Source organism: Gordionus sp. m RMFG-2023, chromosome 2 (assembly GCF_954871325.1).
Source record: "Gordionus sp. m RMFG-2023 chromosome 2, tfGorSpeb1-WG-v2, whole genome shotgun sequence".
Lineage (NCBI taxonomy): Eukaryota > Metazoa > Nematomorpha > Gordioida > Chordodea > Parachordodidae > Gordionus > Gordionus sp. m RMFG-2023.
The window spans coordinates 54,241,453-54,258,423 of record NC_088776.1 but is presented as its reverse complement, the minus strand read 5'-3'; the positions used below and the strand labels follow the sequence as shown (position 1 = coordinate 54,258,423).

General features: G+C 26.9%; 1 protein-coding gene across 1 annotated transcript; it reads left to right on the top strand.

Annotated features, from left to right (window-relative positions):
• Positions 1-3,067: 3,067 nt before the first annotated feature.
• LOC135924469 (chorion peroxidase-like) lies at positions 3,068-15,502 on the top strand. The gene is made up of 14 exons (XM_065459525.1): positions 3,068-3,248; positions 3,765-3,867; positions 4,582-4,693; positions 4,979-5,180; positions 5,366-5,533; positions 5,589-5,771; positions 6,285-6,386; positions 7,584-7,709; positions 7,766-7,886; positions 10,799-11,011; positions 11,742-11,956; positions 13,842-14,004; positions 14,086-14,288; positions 15,393-15,502. The coding sequence occupies exons 1-14, from the start codon at positions 3,068-3,070 to the stop codon at positions 15,500-15,502; spliced, it is 2,202 nt and encodes a 733-aa protein (XP_065315597.1).
• Positions 15,503-16,971: the final 1,469 nt, after the last annotated feature.

Below are 16,971 nucleotides of genomic sequence, written 5' to 3'. Positions count from 1 at the left end.
TATCATCCTTCATTCTTTTCACTTCTTATGTTAGATTTTCTAATTATTAAAATTTATTGTAGCTAATATGTTGAATAATACTCTCTTGATAGCTTATATTAAAAGATACAGATACAAACAAGTTATAAGATAACCCCCTCCCCCTCCCACAAGCACCAAAAGAAAAAATTTAAAAAAATATTATAAGCATTTATGTTTATAATTAAATATACAGAAATTTATCAGTCCCCCCTTAGGAAAATCCTAACTCCACCTATGGACATCTGGGATCACTTTTATAACTCTGAAAAAATGGTAACCACTTAATAATGAAAAAAAGAAGCAGAGCAGTACATAAATGTCGTTTGATTTAATTGAAAAGGATTTGAGTGTTAAAGAGATTATTGTTGGAATTGATGTAGGATTAATGGGGAAGAAATTTTATTCGAATTTTGAAAAGAAGGAATACTATTTATCAGAGTTGTTAAAGTATCTAGATATAAAAATGTGGTATCTTTATCTAGATAGATTTTTGATTAAAGTATCTGTATCTAGATATTATTTTAGAAGTATCTGTATCTGTTTTTAAATACTTTTTATTTTGATATACTTCTATTTAACGCTTTTTTATATTATAAATAAAAATACTTGAATGTAAAATTTATTTTATTTCATATGAGCATATAACTTAATATTAATATATATATTAAAAAAATATATATATATATATATGTAAAATATTAAAACTTATATATAAAAAAGAATATATAAATATTAATTAAATATTATGTCCGAGTTATCAATAACAAACAAATTCTGATATTACAATCCATCTCAAGGAATTTAGCCATTTTTAATTGCAATGGAATTGGTATTTTATTTTATTTTATTCTATTTTATTATATTAATTTTTAAGATTAATATTGATGACGAAAATGACGACATTTTTCCATGGCCAATTTATAGACCATATTTTAAAAGAATATCTCAAAATAAAGAAAACAAATCTCTGTTAGTAAAATGTTTGCCATGTCTACCAAAAAATATGCAAATTTCAGTTAGCATTACCTCAACTTGCAACATTGTAAAACATTTAAGGGTATAGATACTAAATAAATGTTTACAATTTTAAATTTTAAGAGAAAACATCAAACACTCTTCAAATAAAAAAGGGGAAGGAGAAAAAACCTATTAAAGAAAATATTGGACTAGGCTCATCGTCCATTGATTTTTTTTCCAAGAGACCTCAGACTTTGGGAAAAAAAATTATATTTACAAACCACTTTAGATGATTTAATAACTGATTTTATTATAGATAGCATTCAGCCATTTTCAATTGTTGAAAATCCTTCATTTATAAAAATGATCAAAACATTAGCTCTACAAAAAAATATAATTTGCCGACAGTGGTTGCTAGAATCTCCCAAAGATGGGAGAATGAAAAAAAAGAAATTATTAAAAGTCTAATAGAACCATTGTTAATATGTACAACAGCAGATTGTTGGATTGCCTATCGCCGGTATAGCTAATATTTAAATTTGTATAATAATTTAATTACAAACAGAAATGTTAATTTTTAGTTTATACATAGGAGTCACTGCACACTATATAGATCCAACAAGTTTGGAAAGAAAAAATGTAGCGTTGGCTTGTAAAAGAATGACTGGTAATCATACATATGATAAAATAGCAAAAAATTTACAAGATATAGCAAAGGATTATTGCATACAAAATAAAATCTCAAAGAGCATTACTAATAATGCCAAAAACTTTATTAAGTCTGTTAGGTTTAATTTATTATAAATATAAACATAATATTACTTATTTATGATAGAGTTTTCAAGCCAATTGAAAATATTAGTGAATCCATAGATGATCTGGAAGATGAAGAAACAGTTGCACCAATATCTATATCAGATCTTTATACTACTGCTCGGGATTTTGGAATATCAGAATAATAAACCTGTGTAAAAAAACCAATAATTTAATATCCGATTTTTTCGTTAATGATTTAAATTCTGATAATCAACAAATTTTAAATATTTTTTCAAAAATGAATGCCGAGATAGATTTTAGTATTTTTAACAATATCCTGATATAAAAATGTTATTCATTAAAAATAACACTATAATCCCTTCCAGCGCCCCTGTTGAAAGACTTTTTAGTATAGCTAAAAATGTCTTTACAGATAAACGAGGATGTCTTAATGACCAAAATTTTGAAAATATTTTATTACTGAAATCTAATAATTATTTATAAATTATAATCATTTAATCATATATTATATTATTTTATTAATGACATATAATAATTATTTATATTAATCATATATTATATTAATATCTAAAAATCATTATTTTAGTTATATTTTGATAAATGTGATATCGAGTCAATAAATTTTTTAGATCATTTCATGAATTTTCACAATAGAATCCTAATTTAGGTTTATTCAAACCTTATCTAAGAGTATAATAAAAAATGTATCTGTATTTAGATACATTTTAAATGGTATCTGTATCTAGATACATTTTAAATTGTATTTATATCTAGTTAACTTTTTAGAAGCTGTATCTGTATCTAGATAAATTTTTAGACGATGTATCTGTATCTGTATCTAGATCCATTTAAAAAGTATATTTTAACAACTTTGCTATTTATACTAGGATTTATATATTTTTAATCTTAAAAAATTCAATTTTAAAAAGTTTTCAAGAAAATAAATCGGTAGTAAATTGTAGTTATATTTCCTCATCCCGTATAACTAATAACTTGAAACATTTGTAAACAAGGCCTATTTTTAAAAAAAAAAAATTTTAAATTAAAAAAGAAAAATTAATAATGATGCTCCCTCCAAAAAACGGGTCATATTTATCGAAAATCAGGAAAAACTTATAATAAAGAAACAAGGCAATTTATGTTAAGAATTGTGTAAACAAAATCAAGTTAGGAAGTGGAATAGTTAAAATCTCTATTCATCATTTAATTTTGAAAATATTACGAATAAACATTGTTTTTTTTCTCATTTAAAACGAATTTGATTTTAAATTTTCAAATGATGAAATTCATGCTTATAAAACTCAGAATCACGATGTATTTATCCCAAGTATTCCTGATTGCAAGTCGACATGGAATTATTAATGCTCAAGGGGAAGAAAATCTATCCCAAACATTAGTGATAGGTAGAGATCAGTTGGAAAAGGCTATGGGTGAAGCTATGGAGAGGGTTGAAGCTATGAGCCAAGTGGAATTAAAGTCTGCTTTGTTTAAAGGTATATTTTTTTTAAAAATATAAATGCGGGTGTAATCCAAAATTTCTTACTAGAATATTAAATCGTAAAATATTAAATTTTTAAATGTATTTTATTCTTAAATCATTTAAAACTCGATTTTCCTAATGCCAATTTATTGTGTATAAAAAATATCAAATGTCTATATATATATTTTAATTATTTTGTTGACCTACATAATATAAGTCTTTTAAGAAATTACTTGCTTTGGTTGATGTATACTACTTTAAAGACAATTATTCTATAAGGTTTTAGAAGACACTTTTTTTTAAAGTTATTAAAAATTATTTAAAAAACTTAATTTATTAGTAACTTTACAAAATAATTGCGCGCTTTAATATTAATATATTTTTATAGGAGTTCCATGGTTTAAAAGTCGAATAAGGGCATAATATTTTCCTTTAAAATTTTTTATAAATGAAATATCTAACAAACTGTTTTCAAAAATTTTAATTAAGAACATTTTAATATTATCCCATTTATTATATAAAATTTTAGACCAAATAAATGATGTATTAATACCAAGAAGTAAATCTTACATGAAAATCAAGATGGGCTTTGTTTCAGTATTCGCTGCCACAAGGATCAGAGATATGATTAAGTTATTTTAACTATTTAATTTTAACTTCTTACGTTTTTTATATCAAAAAATAATTGATATTTTTTTTGAAAATAAATCATTAAAAATTTATATATAATTGTTATATCTATAAACTAATGTTCAACTAAGTGTGAAAAGTTAAATTTGATATTTAAATTACTTATCCACTTTGAGAAGTGTAAAATATAAGATTTTATATTAAATTACGAATTAGAGATCGCCCTGTTCGAACCCGCCCTGGCGAAATTTTTATATTAATTACCCGTCCCGACCTAGACGGTAAAAAAAAATTGTGAATAAAAAATAACCATCATATTTTTAAAAAATATAAATTTTGATATCCTCGTTTTAGCCCAAATAAAAATCAATTTGACCATTTAACTTATTTTTTAAACTCAATTGTAAGTTTAAAATTTTTTATATGACATTTCGTCTTGCTCTATTCGTAATTTTTTTTTCTAGCTCTCCGGTTTAGCAGACTAGTTTTAGGGATATGCATATCTCTAATATGGATTGTATTCTAATTCTATTTTTTTTTTGGTAAATCAACATAGATGTGATTAAAGAGAAAGGATTTTTTTTTAAAAAATGAACTTAAGATTCTACTAGTAAGATTTCTTTTTTTAGGTTTCGCTTCTAGTAACCGCAAAGCCACATTTCTTCATCATGATGAGTAAAAGACCAAATTAATTAATTATAAAAAGCAATTATAAGAGGTGCTGAAAAAAATGACGATAAACGCCTAATCGCTGTAATCTCTGATATAGCTGCTATACTCGACACGTCGCTTAGAGCCTTATCGCGTTTACTCAAAACGGGATTTAAAGTTTTGATTCAGGATCGCGATCCCACTGTCACAATTTTTTAATTCAGTGATGAAGTCTTTCATGGTATGAGCAATGACTCGCCTCTTAAAAATTTTTTATTCCCCAGGATTAATAACAATTGTAATACACAATAAGGTGGCAATTCTCAAATTCAATTATTAAAATATTTTATATTTTAATCATTTGCTATTGTTTTTTTAAAAAAAATTCAATATAAACTTACATACACTTTAACAAGGGCTAAAGGAAATTTTAGTAATAACGAAATTTTAAATATGATCAAGTCGTTGGATCTGAATGGAACAATGATGAGTTTTGAATGCCCTTACGAAAACCGATTAAGAAGGGAAGATGATAAAGAAAAAACTCCAAGTTGTGACCCATATTACAGGGAAATAGATGGATATTGCAATAATTTGAAATATCCCTTCAGAGGAATGGCTAATTATCCAGCTCAAAGATTTATCCCGGCTGATTATGGAGATGGTTTTACATTAGTCTCTTTTTTTAAAAAAATAAATAAATAATGAAAACTAAATGTTTTGTAATAATAAACTATTATTTTTTAAACAAAGCCCTACAATATTTGTCATAGTTTTTGTAAGTGGTATATAATTTACAAACATATTTAAATATTAGTGTCATGGTATCGATTATTCTTAAATTTTTAGGGTTAAGCTCTCCGAGGTTAAATAGAGTTGGTGGCGAACTTCCAAATCCTAGGATGATAAGTGAGGTATTGCCTAAGACTCCCAGAGAGAATTTTTTTATAACAAATATGGTTATGACCTTCGGTCAGCTACTGGATCATGAATTTGCTTTGGCTTCCAGCCCCACTGGTAATATAACATTTTAAAAAAATTATTTCGATAAATATATATTATTGAATGAAAGGTTTTAAATACGGAAAATTAAAATGCTGCAAAAGATCAGACGAGGATATAACGGATAACGACAAAAATCCGCTTTGCTTTGCCTTAAAAATTAATGCGTCTGATAACTTTTACGAAAAATTTAATCTTAAATGCATGGAGGTAGTGAGATCATTTCCTGTGATCTCTCGAGATTGTCATTTAGGTAAGTACATTGTAGTTCTGCAAATCCCGACTCAGCTCATACCTGAGCCCGGTCCGCCTCGAACCAAAAATAATTTCGGTTCGAGCTAGGTCGGGCCTAATATTTTTTAAAAAAATTAGGGCCAGGCCGATCGGGCTTAAATATGACATCATTACATATTGTCAAATAAATTGATAAATTTTATTCTTGCAAGAAACTAGACGTTAATATTTTTTTATTTGTAGAATATTTTTTTTGCAATCAAAAAATATATTAAATTTTTCTATATTTAAATAAATTCGGCGGGCTGGGAGGACAATTAATTTTTTCGGGTCAGGATTTTCATTCAGGTCAGGACGGACAGAACAAATTATTTTTTAAAAAATTTGGTTCAGGCCGGGCTTAAAAAATTAGAACCGATGAAGATCACATACATACATAATATGTTATTATAATATCCAAAGGCTAATAATAATATTTATATGTTTTTTTTTAAAAAAAATAACATAAAAAATTAATTTTTATAATCTATAGGTAGTAGAGAACAAAATAATGAAATCACTTCTTTCATAGATGCCTCCCCTATCTACGGCTCATCCAAAGAAATTTCATATTCTTTGAGAACATTTGATAAAGGTTTGAATTATTAATATTAATCCCATAAAAATTTATCTTTTGTGAACTTAATTTAAGTGGAAATCAGAAATTCCATTAAACTTAATTACTAGATATTATTACCTGATATAGTTGGGAATCAACCAATTAGGGGAATCCCTTTAGGTTTATGTTATTTGTATATATATATATATCGAATATGCTGACTGTAAACTTCTCTTATAGTTTAAAGAATTTATTTTGTTCCCAGTCGAGTTCCTTTTAAACGAATGTCTAAAAAAAGATAAATAAATTCACTTGCTTTTTTTTATTTTTCTAAACATTTTAAAATAGGGCGAATAATTTAAAAATGACAAGCATTAAGTTTAAAAAGGTAATTTAAAGTAAATATATTACATTTATATATATTAATATTGCTGGCGCCATTATATTATTTAAAGATGACTTACTCACACGATAAAAATAATCAGATGTATCTGGGCAAAATTAGATTTTTGGAATTTAAAAATAAATCATTCTAAAAATAGAATTTGGGGTAATGATATTTAGCGTAGAATGTTAATTGATTTTTAAGTATATTTTATTAAAATATTAAATAGCATTATAATTTTATCTTTAAATACTAACCATATGTTTTCTCGTAGGTTCTGTGGCCTAGTTGGTTCAATGAGCGTATCTAGTTCTGAGATCGTATCCAGCAAATATGTTTTCTAAAGCCAATGGTTCCATCCTTCGGGTGGGGGGTTATATTATATAGTAGATAGGACTTACCACGTTATCGCATTAATATATATTAAAAATATAAATGGTCTGATCGCATTCTAATAAATCTTGGTCATTGTTTAGCAAGTGGACAGTTCATATAATTACCTATAGATTTTCATCATTTTATAGCTCATTTCTTTTCTAAATTTAACAAAAAAAATCGGATTTTGCCAGAAATGTATTCCAACCAGAGTTTGTAATTGGAAGCCCATACCGGAAACCTAGAATCCTTGGAATCGCGTCAAATTTAGAAACCTCCAGAACCTGAACGATTTAAAAAATTAGATCCAGAACTATTTTGTTTCTAAACTTTGACACTAACATGTATGAAATACCTATCCTACATACATTTAAGTTTGTAAGTTTTTTTACTTATTGCCGAGGGCTATCTTTACACTTATCGCCTGACTAGGCTCATATTATAATTATATAATTGGCATTTTTATAAAAAAGGATTGATGTTAACACAACCTAATCCCCGACACCCTAAATTGAAGCATTTATTACCCGTTTCTGAAATATCATTTTCAAAACAATGCGAAGATAAACGAAACACTTCATACAGATGTTTTGCTTCTGGTTAGTTAAAAAATATATTTTATTATTTTATTAATACAAAAATTATTTAATCATAGGCGATGAGAGAGTTAATGAAAACACAATTTTGATAGCAATTCACACTTTATTTGTTCGAGAACATAACAGGATTGCGAATGGATTACTATTGGTGAATCCTCATTGGAACGATGAAAAAATGTATTACATTTATTTCTTTAAAAATATAAATATAAGCTTTTTTTGATTTGATTTAGTAATAGAGAAAAAATAATTTTAATCATTTTTAAAAGAAATTTTTTTTTCTCATTTTGGTTACCGCAGTGTTGAGGTTGAAGTGAACCATTTGCTTCATACTTTAAGATGACAAATTTTTGAATTTAAAACAAGGTTTGTAACCGTAACCATATCTGATTCCGCATCCTAGTCAAATTTAAGAGAAAGGGACACGTGACTTCTTTATATTTCTAGAAAACCGAATAGGTTCTAAGAACAAAATTTAGATAATTTGCAATTTATAAATTCTTGTGTTTCATTCGTTTATTTTACAATGTTTAAAATTTTCTCCTCATTTCTTATTAACTGAACCGGAACACGAGATCACTACGTCAAATCTAATAATCGAAACTATCATTTCTAGAATTTTAAATAACCTAAATCAGAATATAAAAAAACTGTTTTATTATGTTTTCATCAAATAAAAAACTAAAATTAAAAGTACTAAGGTCGTGTTCTGGTTCAGCTTATTAATAAATAGCTGGCTGATAGCCTTGATTAAGCAGCCCAAAAGTAAAAGAGAAAAGAAAATGAATAAAACGAAAAATCGAGAAAAAAATAATAAAAAATAACAATTCCACTACTTTACATTTAAAACAAACCAAAATGGGGTACCGTATTTCATACTTGTTATCATAATAGAAGTTGTGATATTATAATCTTTTTTCAAAACAAATTTACATGTGGGAATCTTTATTTTAACAGATGTTTTTCGTTAGTTCGGCATTAGATCATCAAAAAAAATAAAAATAATAAAACCTGAAAAATAAATAGCGGTCTAAGGGTGGGGGGTTATGAATTCTATTAAAAATGTTTTATTTTTTTTAGTTTATAATCAAAATTAAAGCCATATTTTTTATGTCCTGAACCTTATTTTTTCTTTTAAAATTCTAAATAGCCATTCTGAATGGTGATGCTTTAAGCATTAAAAATATAACCAGATCATGTCAGAATCTATTATTTAAAAAAAAAACGAAATACGATATTCAGGCCTTTTAGGAAACAAGAGCAAAGAAAATAAGTCAATACTAGGACATGGCCTTTACGTTAGAAAAGATAAATAGATGCTAGATGTATACGTGGAATTAAACAGGACTTATGTAAAGATACCAATCTTTCTCTCTTTCTATAGTCATGGTCTGGTCGGGTCCTCATAAAACCCTTACTAGAAATCTAATTTATTGATTAATATTAAAACGCCAAAGAGTCGAAATTTTATCCTAAGTTATAAGATTAAAATAAAATATATTCATTAATTTAAAATTCCTTCATAAAATTCCAGGAACCAAAAATAGAACATCTTTGCATTAAAATAATAGTTATTCCAAATGTGAAATCTCTTCTCTGGACAACACTTCCAAAATACATCCTTACTGAATAAATGAACTGATCTTGGATCGAGGGAGGGGGGGGGATTGATCAGAACTTCAAGATTTTCTTAAAGATTTCTTATATTAAATAAATACCTTACAATCTATTTTAGATATCTTTCATGCCCAAACCTTTTTTTTCTTCTCGAATATTGCTCGCTCATCACATATTTTTAAATACGAAGATCTTCTCATCCAGGTTGAGATTCATATAAAAACAGTGCTCGAATTTCTAAAGTTATGGAACGGTCAACTAACTAAAAGATTGGGATGAAACTATAGTAAGTAACGTCATTGATTACTTTTTAGCATGAGGATCTCTAGAGAAAACCTTCATCAAATTATTTTTAACTCTCACACTGAGTATGAATGATTGGATGTAATACCTAGCTCTAATCTAGGCCTTATGCCAATAAACGAGGAACTCTGGTACAGCAATTTGCTTAAGCCTAGAATCTAAAATAAATATTCAGACTAAATAAGATGAACTGGTCAACAGCCAACCTTGATATCAAAGGACATCATTATTTGCACTGCAAATATTTAAGGAAACCACCCTCGTAAGAAAGATGTGTATGATATCATACATACACCTCTGATTCAACCCTTTGAAAATTTTTCAACAATAAAAGATCAGACCGAATCTTGTTTATTTCTTCGTTCAGTGGCTTATCTCTTGCATGGGATAGCAATTTTTCTGTAGCATCTCTCTCCCATAATGGGCGGTCTAGGGGGTGGGGATACATCAACTTTATTAGCCGCTGAAATAGCAAAACCTAATAAATACAGTTTACTTATAAATTTTATTTAATGATAATCAATATCCTTGGTGTATTTTTTGGAGAAAGTTTCGTGAAATTAATAAAAATGATATGTGAAATCTTTTGGCTATTAACGGGGGAACTAAAGAAAATCTTTAATTATAAAAATTAAATATACTTTTCAAATCATTTTTGGAAATGTTCCGGAACTGACGGGGAAGGTTTCAGGATTCCCATTATATAATTTTCTGCATGTTCCTGCAAAAGTTTCGATTTATATATATTTTCACAGAATCAATGTATACTTTAATTATAAGCATCAGAAACTGCCGGGTATATATAAATTTTTTTAAATATACACGGGGTTGGCGGACGAAATCTATTTTTTTTTTAAATACCCAGGCCGGGTCGTATATTTTAAAACCAGATATTTAAATCGCCATTATTAGCTATAAAAATTAAAAATAAATATAATATATTTTAAAAAAATCCAGGCCTGGCCGGATATAAACCTTGTGCCGGCTAGCTGAAAAATTTTTTTAAAAAATATCCCGAGCTGTGAAAACGGTACCTCTGCAGGTCTCTGATAATCATAAAGTCAGTTTACTTAGAAAATTATTGTTTTTTCTTAGCTAGTTCTGGTGCTGAGGGGGGTTAATCTTTTAACTATGTGTTTGTATCTGTACATTTTAATAAATATTATAAGTTATCAAGAGAGTAGAAGAATCTTAGCCGCTGAAATTCAACATATTACCTATAATGAATTTTTGCCTATAATAATTGGAGAAACTAACATGAGAAGATTTGGACTAAATCTACAGAGGACTGGCCACTTTCATAGTTACAATCAAGAAGTGGACGCGACTGTAGATCATGGGTTTGTCACAGCTGCTTTTAGATTTGGGCATAGCTTGATAAAGTAATTATTTCCCTTTTTATATTATTATACTTTATAATTCTTATGAATTTAATTTTCTAAAAAGAATCATATCCACGTTATCACTAGGGAGGGGTTATTAGGGATTCGAAAAAATCAGAAATAGAAATCTTGAATATATATATTTTTTTTAAAAAAAGTACCATCAGGCTCATCGCTAGGCTTTTTAAAAGGGAGTTCTAAGAAGGGCTATTTTTAAAAAAAAAATTACTTATCATTTTCTTCAAATTTAATCGACGTTCTTTACAGCACTAATTTTATGCAATTCGTTTATCTTTTGGGAGAGGGAGGGGGGGGGGTGTTTTAAAGGAAGATGAAAAATAAAACAAAGGAACTATTTTTTCTGGAGGAGAGAGGTGGGGTTTGATATTTTTAAACCGTGCTAGGAGTGGAGCTGTGAGGGGGGGGGGGTAGGAGTCACTTTGTTTATAAGTAAAACTCTTTATAGGTATTTTAACTTCGAAATACAATTGATATAATCAGCAGACCCTACATATTTAAAAATTTATTCATTTAATTATTTTCCTATTCTCCAACTTTAAATAATTTATTTAGCGCGTTTTTTTTTAAATTTGAAAAAATTTTATTTTAGCAGAAAATTTATTCCAGTATTTTTAAAATACATTGCCTAACCGTATAAATATCAGACAATTCTATGAAGGCATTATAATTATTGACAGATTTCACTTTAAAAAAAATAAAATAAATAAAGTCCGAGCATCTCGATGTTAGAGGACTATACAAGATATCGCCCAATTAGACTGCAAAACGACTTTTTCCAACCTGAGCATACGTATGGATCAAGGTTCCCGAGTGGGTTGGATCCTATATTCAGGGGAATTTATAAACAAAATTCGCAAATGATGGATCATCACATAGTAGAAGACGTTAGGGATCATCTTTTCCGACTTCCTTCAGAACCATTTGGTTTGTGAATCATTTTTTTTAGAGGTTATACCCATCATTCACAGTTAGCGCTAATTCGTTTTGAAATATATAAAAATTAATGTAAAATTATTATATATACATCATATTTTCTATACTTCGCCGCCAATTCGCGTTAACTGTTAATGCAGAGTTATCACATTTTTTTTAACAAAAATAAATATCCTGAAAATTTTCTCAATTTATTTTTAATTTTTATAGATAAAAATGGAAATTTAAAATATTCAGCTCGGCCCGGGTATTTATTAAAAAAGTTTTTGGCGGCTCGACTGGGTATTTAAAAAAATTTTCTACTCAGGTCCAGGTCTCTTATTTAAAGCTGTTTTACCAAATTCTTGGGCCTTACGACTGAATCCATGGCAAGGATTGAAAAAAAAGGAAAAGAGTGTTTTATCCAATTCAAATATTATTTCGAGACTATTTTTTAAATAATTCGAAAATTTCATAATTCCGATTAAAAAAAAAATTGTTTTATATCAATAAAGGTTAAAAGAGAGAACCAATCAAAGATAATACTAATTTTATGCTATCATATATAATTATATTCTAATTTTAAATTTACAAAAGTTAGCTTTAATAAATTAGAAATTTTAAGACCAATTTTTTTTTTATTCTAATATGATTGGTTTTCATAAAATCAAAATTATGAAATTTATCAAAAAAAATTTAAATTTAATCTAAGCCATGTGAATTTGAAATTGGAATCAAAGTGGATTGACATTTTTTTCGTAATAGGTCGTGGCAACAAATGGATAGCAGAAAGAGACTTTCAGTGTCCATGTGAAAATATTAAACACCTTAGATTCATTTAATTTTTATAAAGCAAATATCACTGGAATTAATTATGCACATGTAAAAGATTTCAAACCCATTCCCGGAATCAGAAGTTTCATGCTTTTTGGCCACTTAGAGAAAATTAAATTAAAGTTGAACCATTTTCATATTGTCAAAATTATTGAATTTATAATATATATAAATTAAATTTTGTATTCAATATATTATAATCAAAAATTGATTTGTATTTTTTTTAAGTTATTTTTATGAGGAGAAGTCATTCATCAAATAAATAAACCAAGCCCCCCCCCAGAACATAAATTACTATTTTTTTGAATATTAAACATAAAATATTTGATAGGACTTATAATACAATTATTGATTAATATCAAATATTTATTTTGGAGCTTGTAGCTAACATTCTGATTCTCCTCAATTATCAGATATACAAACACTTTAAAATATTTAGAAAAATCTGAGGGGGTAGGGTTGAGAATGGTGTTTTTTTTGTTTGATTTGTCATGAAATTCGCTATTTATAATTTAAAAATTAGCTTTGAAAAATATTTTTATAAAAAAAAACTTGAAATAGAAATGTACGCTTGCGTACCACATGACCAACTCTAACTAACTGACCCTTACAAGAAACTTATATAATTAGAATCTTTAGTGTTCATTTAATGCCCATATTTTCAATTTCACTTTGAAATAATTTATAAAAAAAAAATGTCATTCTGCAAAATGATATATAATATATATAAAAAAGTCCGGGTCTGGCTTGATAATAGAATTTATTTAAAATTTTGGGCCGACCAAAAAATTTTAGAACTTTATTAGATTTTCTTTATTTTGTAATTAGCTCATTTCCTTTGTAAGTTAATTTTGGGAGTTAGAAAGTCCCATCTTCTAATAGAATAATGATGTTGAAATTTCAAAAAACAGAAATAGCTAGCTACCTTAAAATTACTTTTTTTTATATTAAAAAACCTACGAGCCGATTTGGATTTTAGATATCGTAATTAAGTTATTATTAGACTTATAGGCAAATTATCGAATCGGCACTAAATATTGATTAAATTAAAAAAAAAAAAAAGGTATGGATTTGATTTCAATAAATTTGTTGCGAGGCAGGGAACATGGAGTTCCTTCTTATAATACTTGGAGAGAATTTTGTGGTATGCCCCGTTTCGAAAAATGGACAGATATGATAGGAATGTTTCCTGCTATCGTGTTTCATAGACTTTCCTCTATTTACAGGTTCCTTGTTATTTTCTAATTTTAGATGATTTATCATGTTAAATCTAAGTATAATAATTAAGAAAATTTTTTTTATTCTAGCCACCCCGAGGATATAGATTTATTTATAGGAGGGGTCAGTGAATTTTCCCCTCAAAGACTTGGGAATAACCCCTCTCAAGGACTCTTAGGTCCAACGTTTGCTTGTATAGTGGGCCACCAATTTAATCGATTTAAATACGGTGACAGATTTTGGTATGAAAATTCTAATATCTCTGGAATTATTAACCACGCCTTCACGACAGGTTTTATTTTTAAAGAAAAGGATTAATCCTATATCCAAAATAAGGTTTTAGACCGTGTAAGTCGGCTTAATTTGGATACTTAATTCATTATTAGTATAGGCTAAAAAGTATTTGATCGAGGACACCCTTATTTGGTTTATTTTAATTATAATTTTATTCTCGTTTTTTTTTGTCTATATAGCCTTAAAAGACGACTAAACTATTAAATAGCCGGCTGTTAAGTATTAAGCCGACTTAGGACACTGCCTTATTGCTTTTTCAAATTATTATATTTTACATAAGTTAAAGTATATACTTATATTAAGTTACGTATTTTCTGATCAATATTTCAGTTAATCCTTGTAATTTTAGTGTTTAAATCAACAATAAATCAAAAACTCACGACCGAATTGTCTAAAAATTTATAGGATACATATTTTTTAAGAGGAATATATATTTTGAGCAAAAAACGCGCCTTGAATAATTTTATTGATTTCTTTAACTTTATATCACTTTACTTATCGCTTTTTTTGGAAAATCTAATTTTGACGGAAACATATTCCTATCATTTATAAATTACTTACTTTATAAATTTGGCACAACATATTACTAATTACGTATATCGTTGTAACGACCTTAGTGCAAGGCGGATTTTCAAAATTTTAGATAGAATTTTCCTTAATTTTTTGGCCTTTTCACCATTTTAGATAAAATTTAATTTCCTTTTATCTTTTTTGCTAATTTTGGAGACTTTTTTAAAATAGTATCCACTCTCCCACCTCCTAAACTGAGGCTAGTGATGACACTGCTATTGCCAATTATAAACATTTTCGATTATAAATATTGTTTGTTTTTTCACGAATCGTCGCCTGAGAATTAGATTATTCCATCTCCACTTTTTGTTAGTTTACAAGAGAGAAATTTTAAAAAATTAAGTTTATATTGTTTTATGTTTTCATATATTGGCAATGATATAATTATAAAAAAAAATAGTGGATATAGAATAATCTAATTCTCATGCGGCGAAGTTATAAAATGGCGTGTCATTAATTATAAGATTTATGGTTATTCGTGTTAATTATTTTTTGTTAAAATATATATTTTCCATAATTAATTAATGAAAAGAACAATTGCAGGAAATAAGAAAGGTGTCGCTTAGCAAAGTTGTCTGCGATAACTCGGATAGGATTTTCCGAATTCCAGAAAACGTTTTCCTCTCATCAAATAACCTGTAAAAAAATGAGATTTAATTAATTTTTTAGTGTATTACAACCTTTTATAATAAAGATCGAATTATATTTAATTAGTATAAGATGTTCCAGAATCTCTAAACTTGAAATTTATCATTGCTTTAAACTATTCATATTTGAGAATGGTGCTGCTGTTAAATCGACTAGATTTGAACCCATTTTAAAAAACGACCTAACTTAATATTTTAGTTAGAAAAAATATTTCTTAAACCTCAAAATTTGTGTTAATAGATGTCCAAACCTTTGTGATAGCTACGACCAAAGCCTTTCAAGTTTGAGTAATATTTTTCTTAATAAAATATCGAGTTATCCGTTTTAAAAAATTTGTTCAAATCGAGCAGTTCAACAATACTATTTGAGAAATATACTATAATTTTTTTTAAAAAATATATATATTTATATTTATTTTCGTTTAAAAAAATAATATACATAGAAGTAATCCCTATAAACAATGCCGACATATGTCATCCATAGATTTTAGATTTTGGAAAGAATAAAACCTTAAAAACTCTTTATATAACTTTTAGAATTTTGACATGAACACTTGACCGTAACATGATTGATAATCGAAACTTTATATAATAAAAATATCTCCTTTTTAAAATACAATTATATTTTTTTTATACAGATAGTAATACAAGTATATAATATTATTTATTGATTTTCATACTATAAAACACTCTTTTTAAATATTGTAATCCTATTGTTAAATATATATTTATTATATGTAAATAATTTATTATATATCTATGATAATTAAATAATTTTGTATCTAATAATAAAAATGAATTTCACGTGTCTTTCCAAAAGTTCAAATCAACTTGGGGGATATCCTTACACCTAATGATACTATTGCTAAATTGTAAATAAATATTAAGATTTATATTTTTTTCGTTTAAGGTATTATAAATTATATGATTTATATACTAATTCTGGTAAAAAGTATAATTAAAACATTAAACTATATAAAAACGTTAACATAGGAAATGCTAGCGTGTAAAATTTATAAATATATATAGTATATTAAAAATAGGTTTCCCTATACCATCATAAATTTTTTAATAAATAAAAATAACTTATGATTGGATTGTTTGAATGGATTGGCTTGAATTACGTTGATGGTATCGGAGTTGTCACATATGAGTCTACTCAAAGTAGCCTTTCTAATTTGCTTAAGCTGATCTATATTTTTCATTTATTTTTGTGAACTTTTTTTAAGGCCTTATTATACCATATCGAAATGAAAATAAATATTGCTATGTACTAGGGCGACTTATTACTAAATAGCTTAAAAAGCAAAAGATAAAATTTGTTTAAAAAAAACGAAATAAATACAAAAGAAAGAAAAACTTAAACAAATAAAAACAAGAATAAAATACGAAAAGTAACAATACCGCCAAATACTTAAAACAAGTTAAAATAGGGTGTCCTAGTTCAAAAATGTTTTTAGCCTA

Excerpts from the sequence above, each read along its gene's own strand:
- LOC135924469 (XM_065459525.1), top strand. The coding sequence starts at position 3,068 with ATGTATTTATCCCAAGTATTCCTGATTGCAAGTCGACATGGAATTATT. Across the intron at positions 11,012-11,741 it reads TTTGGGCATAGCTTGATAAA|TCCGAGCATCTCGATGTTAG; the intron begins GTAATTATTTCC and ends AAATAAATAAAG. Across the intron at positions 14,289-15,392 it reads TAACCACGCCTTCACGACAG|AACAATTGCAGGAAATAAGA; the intron begins GTTTTATTTTTA and ends ATTAATGAAAAG.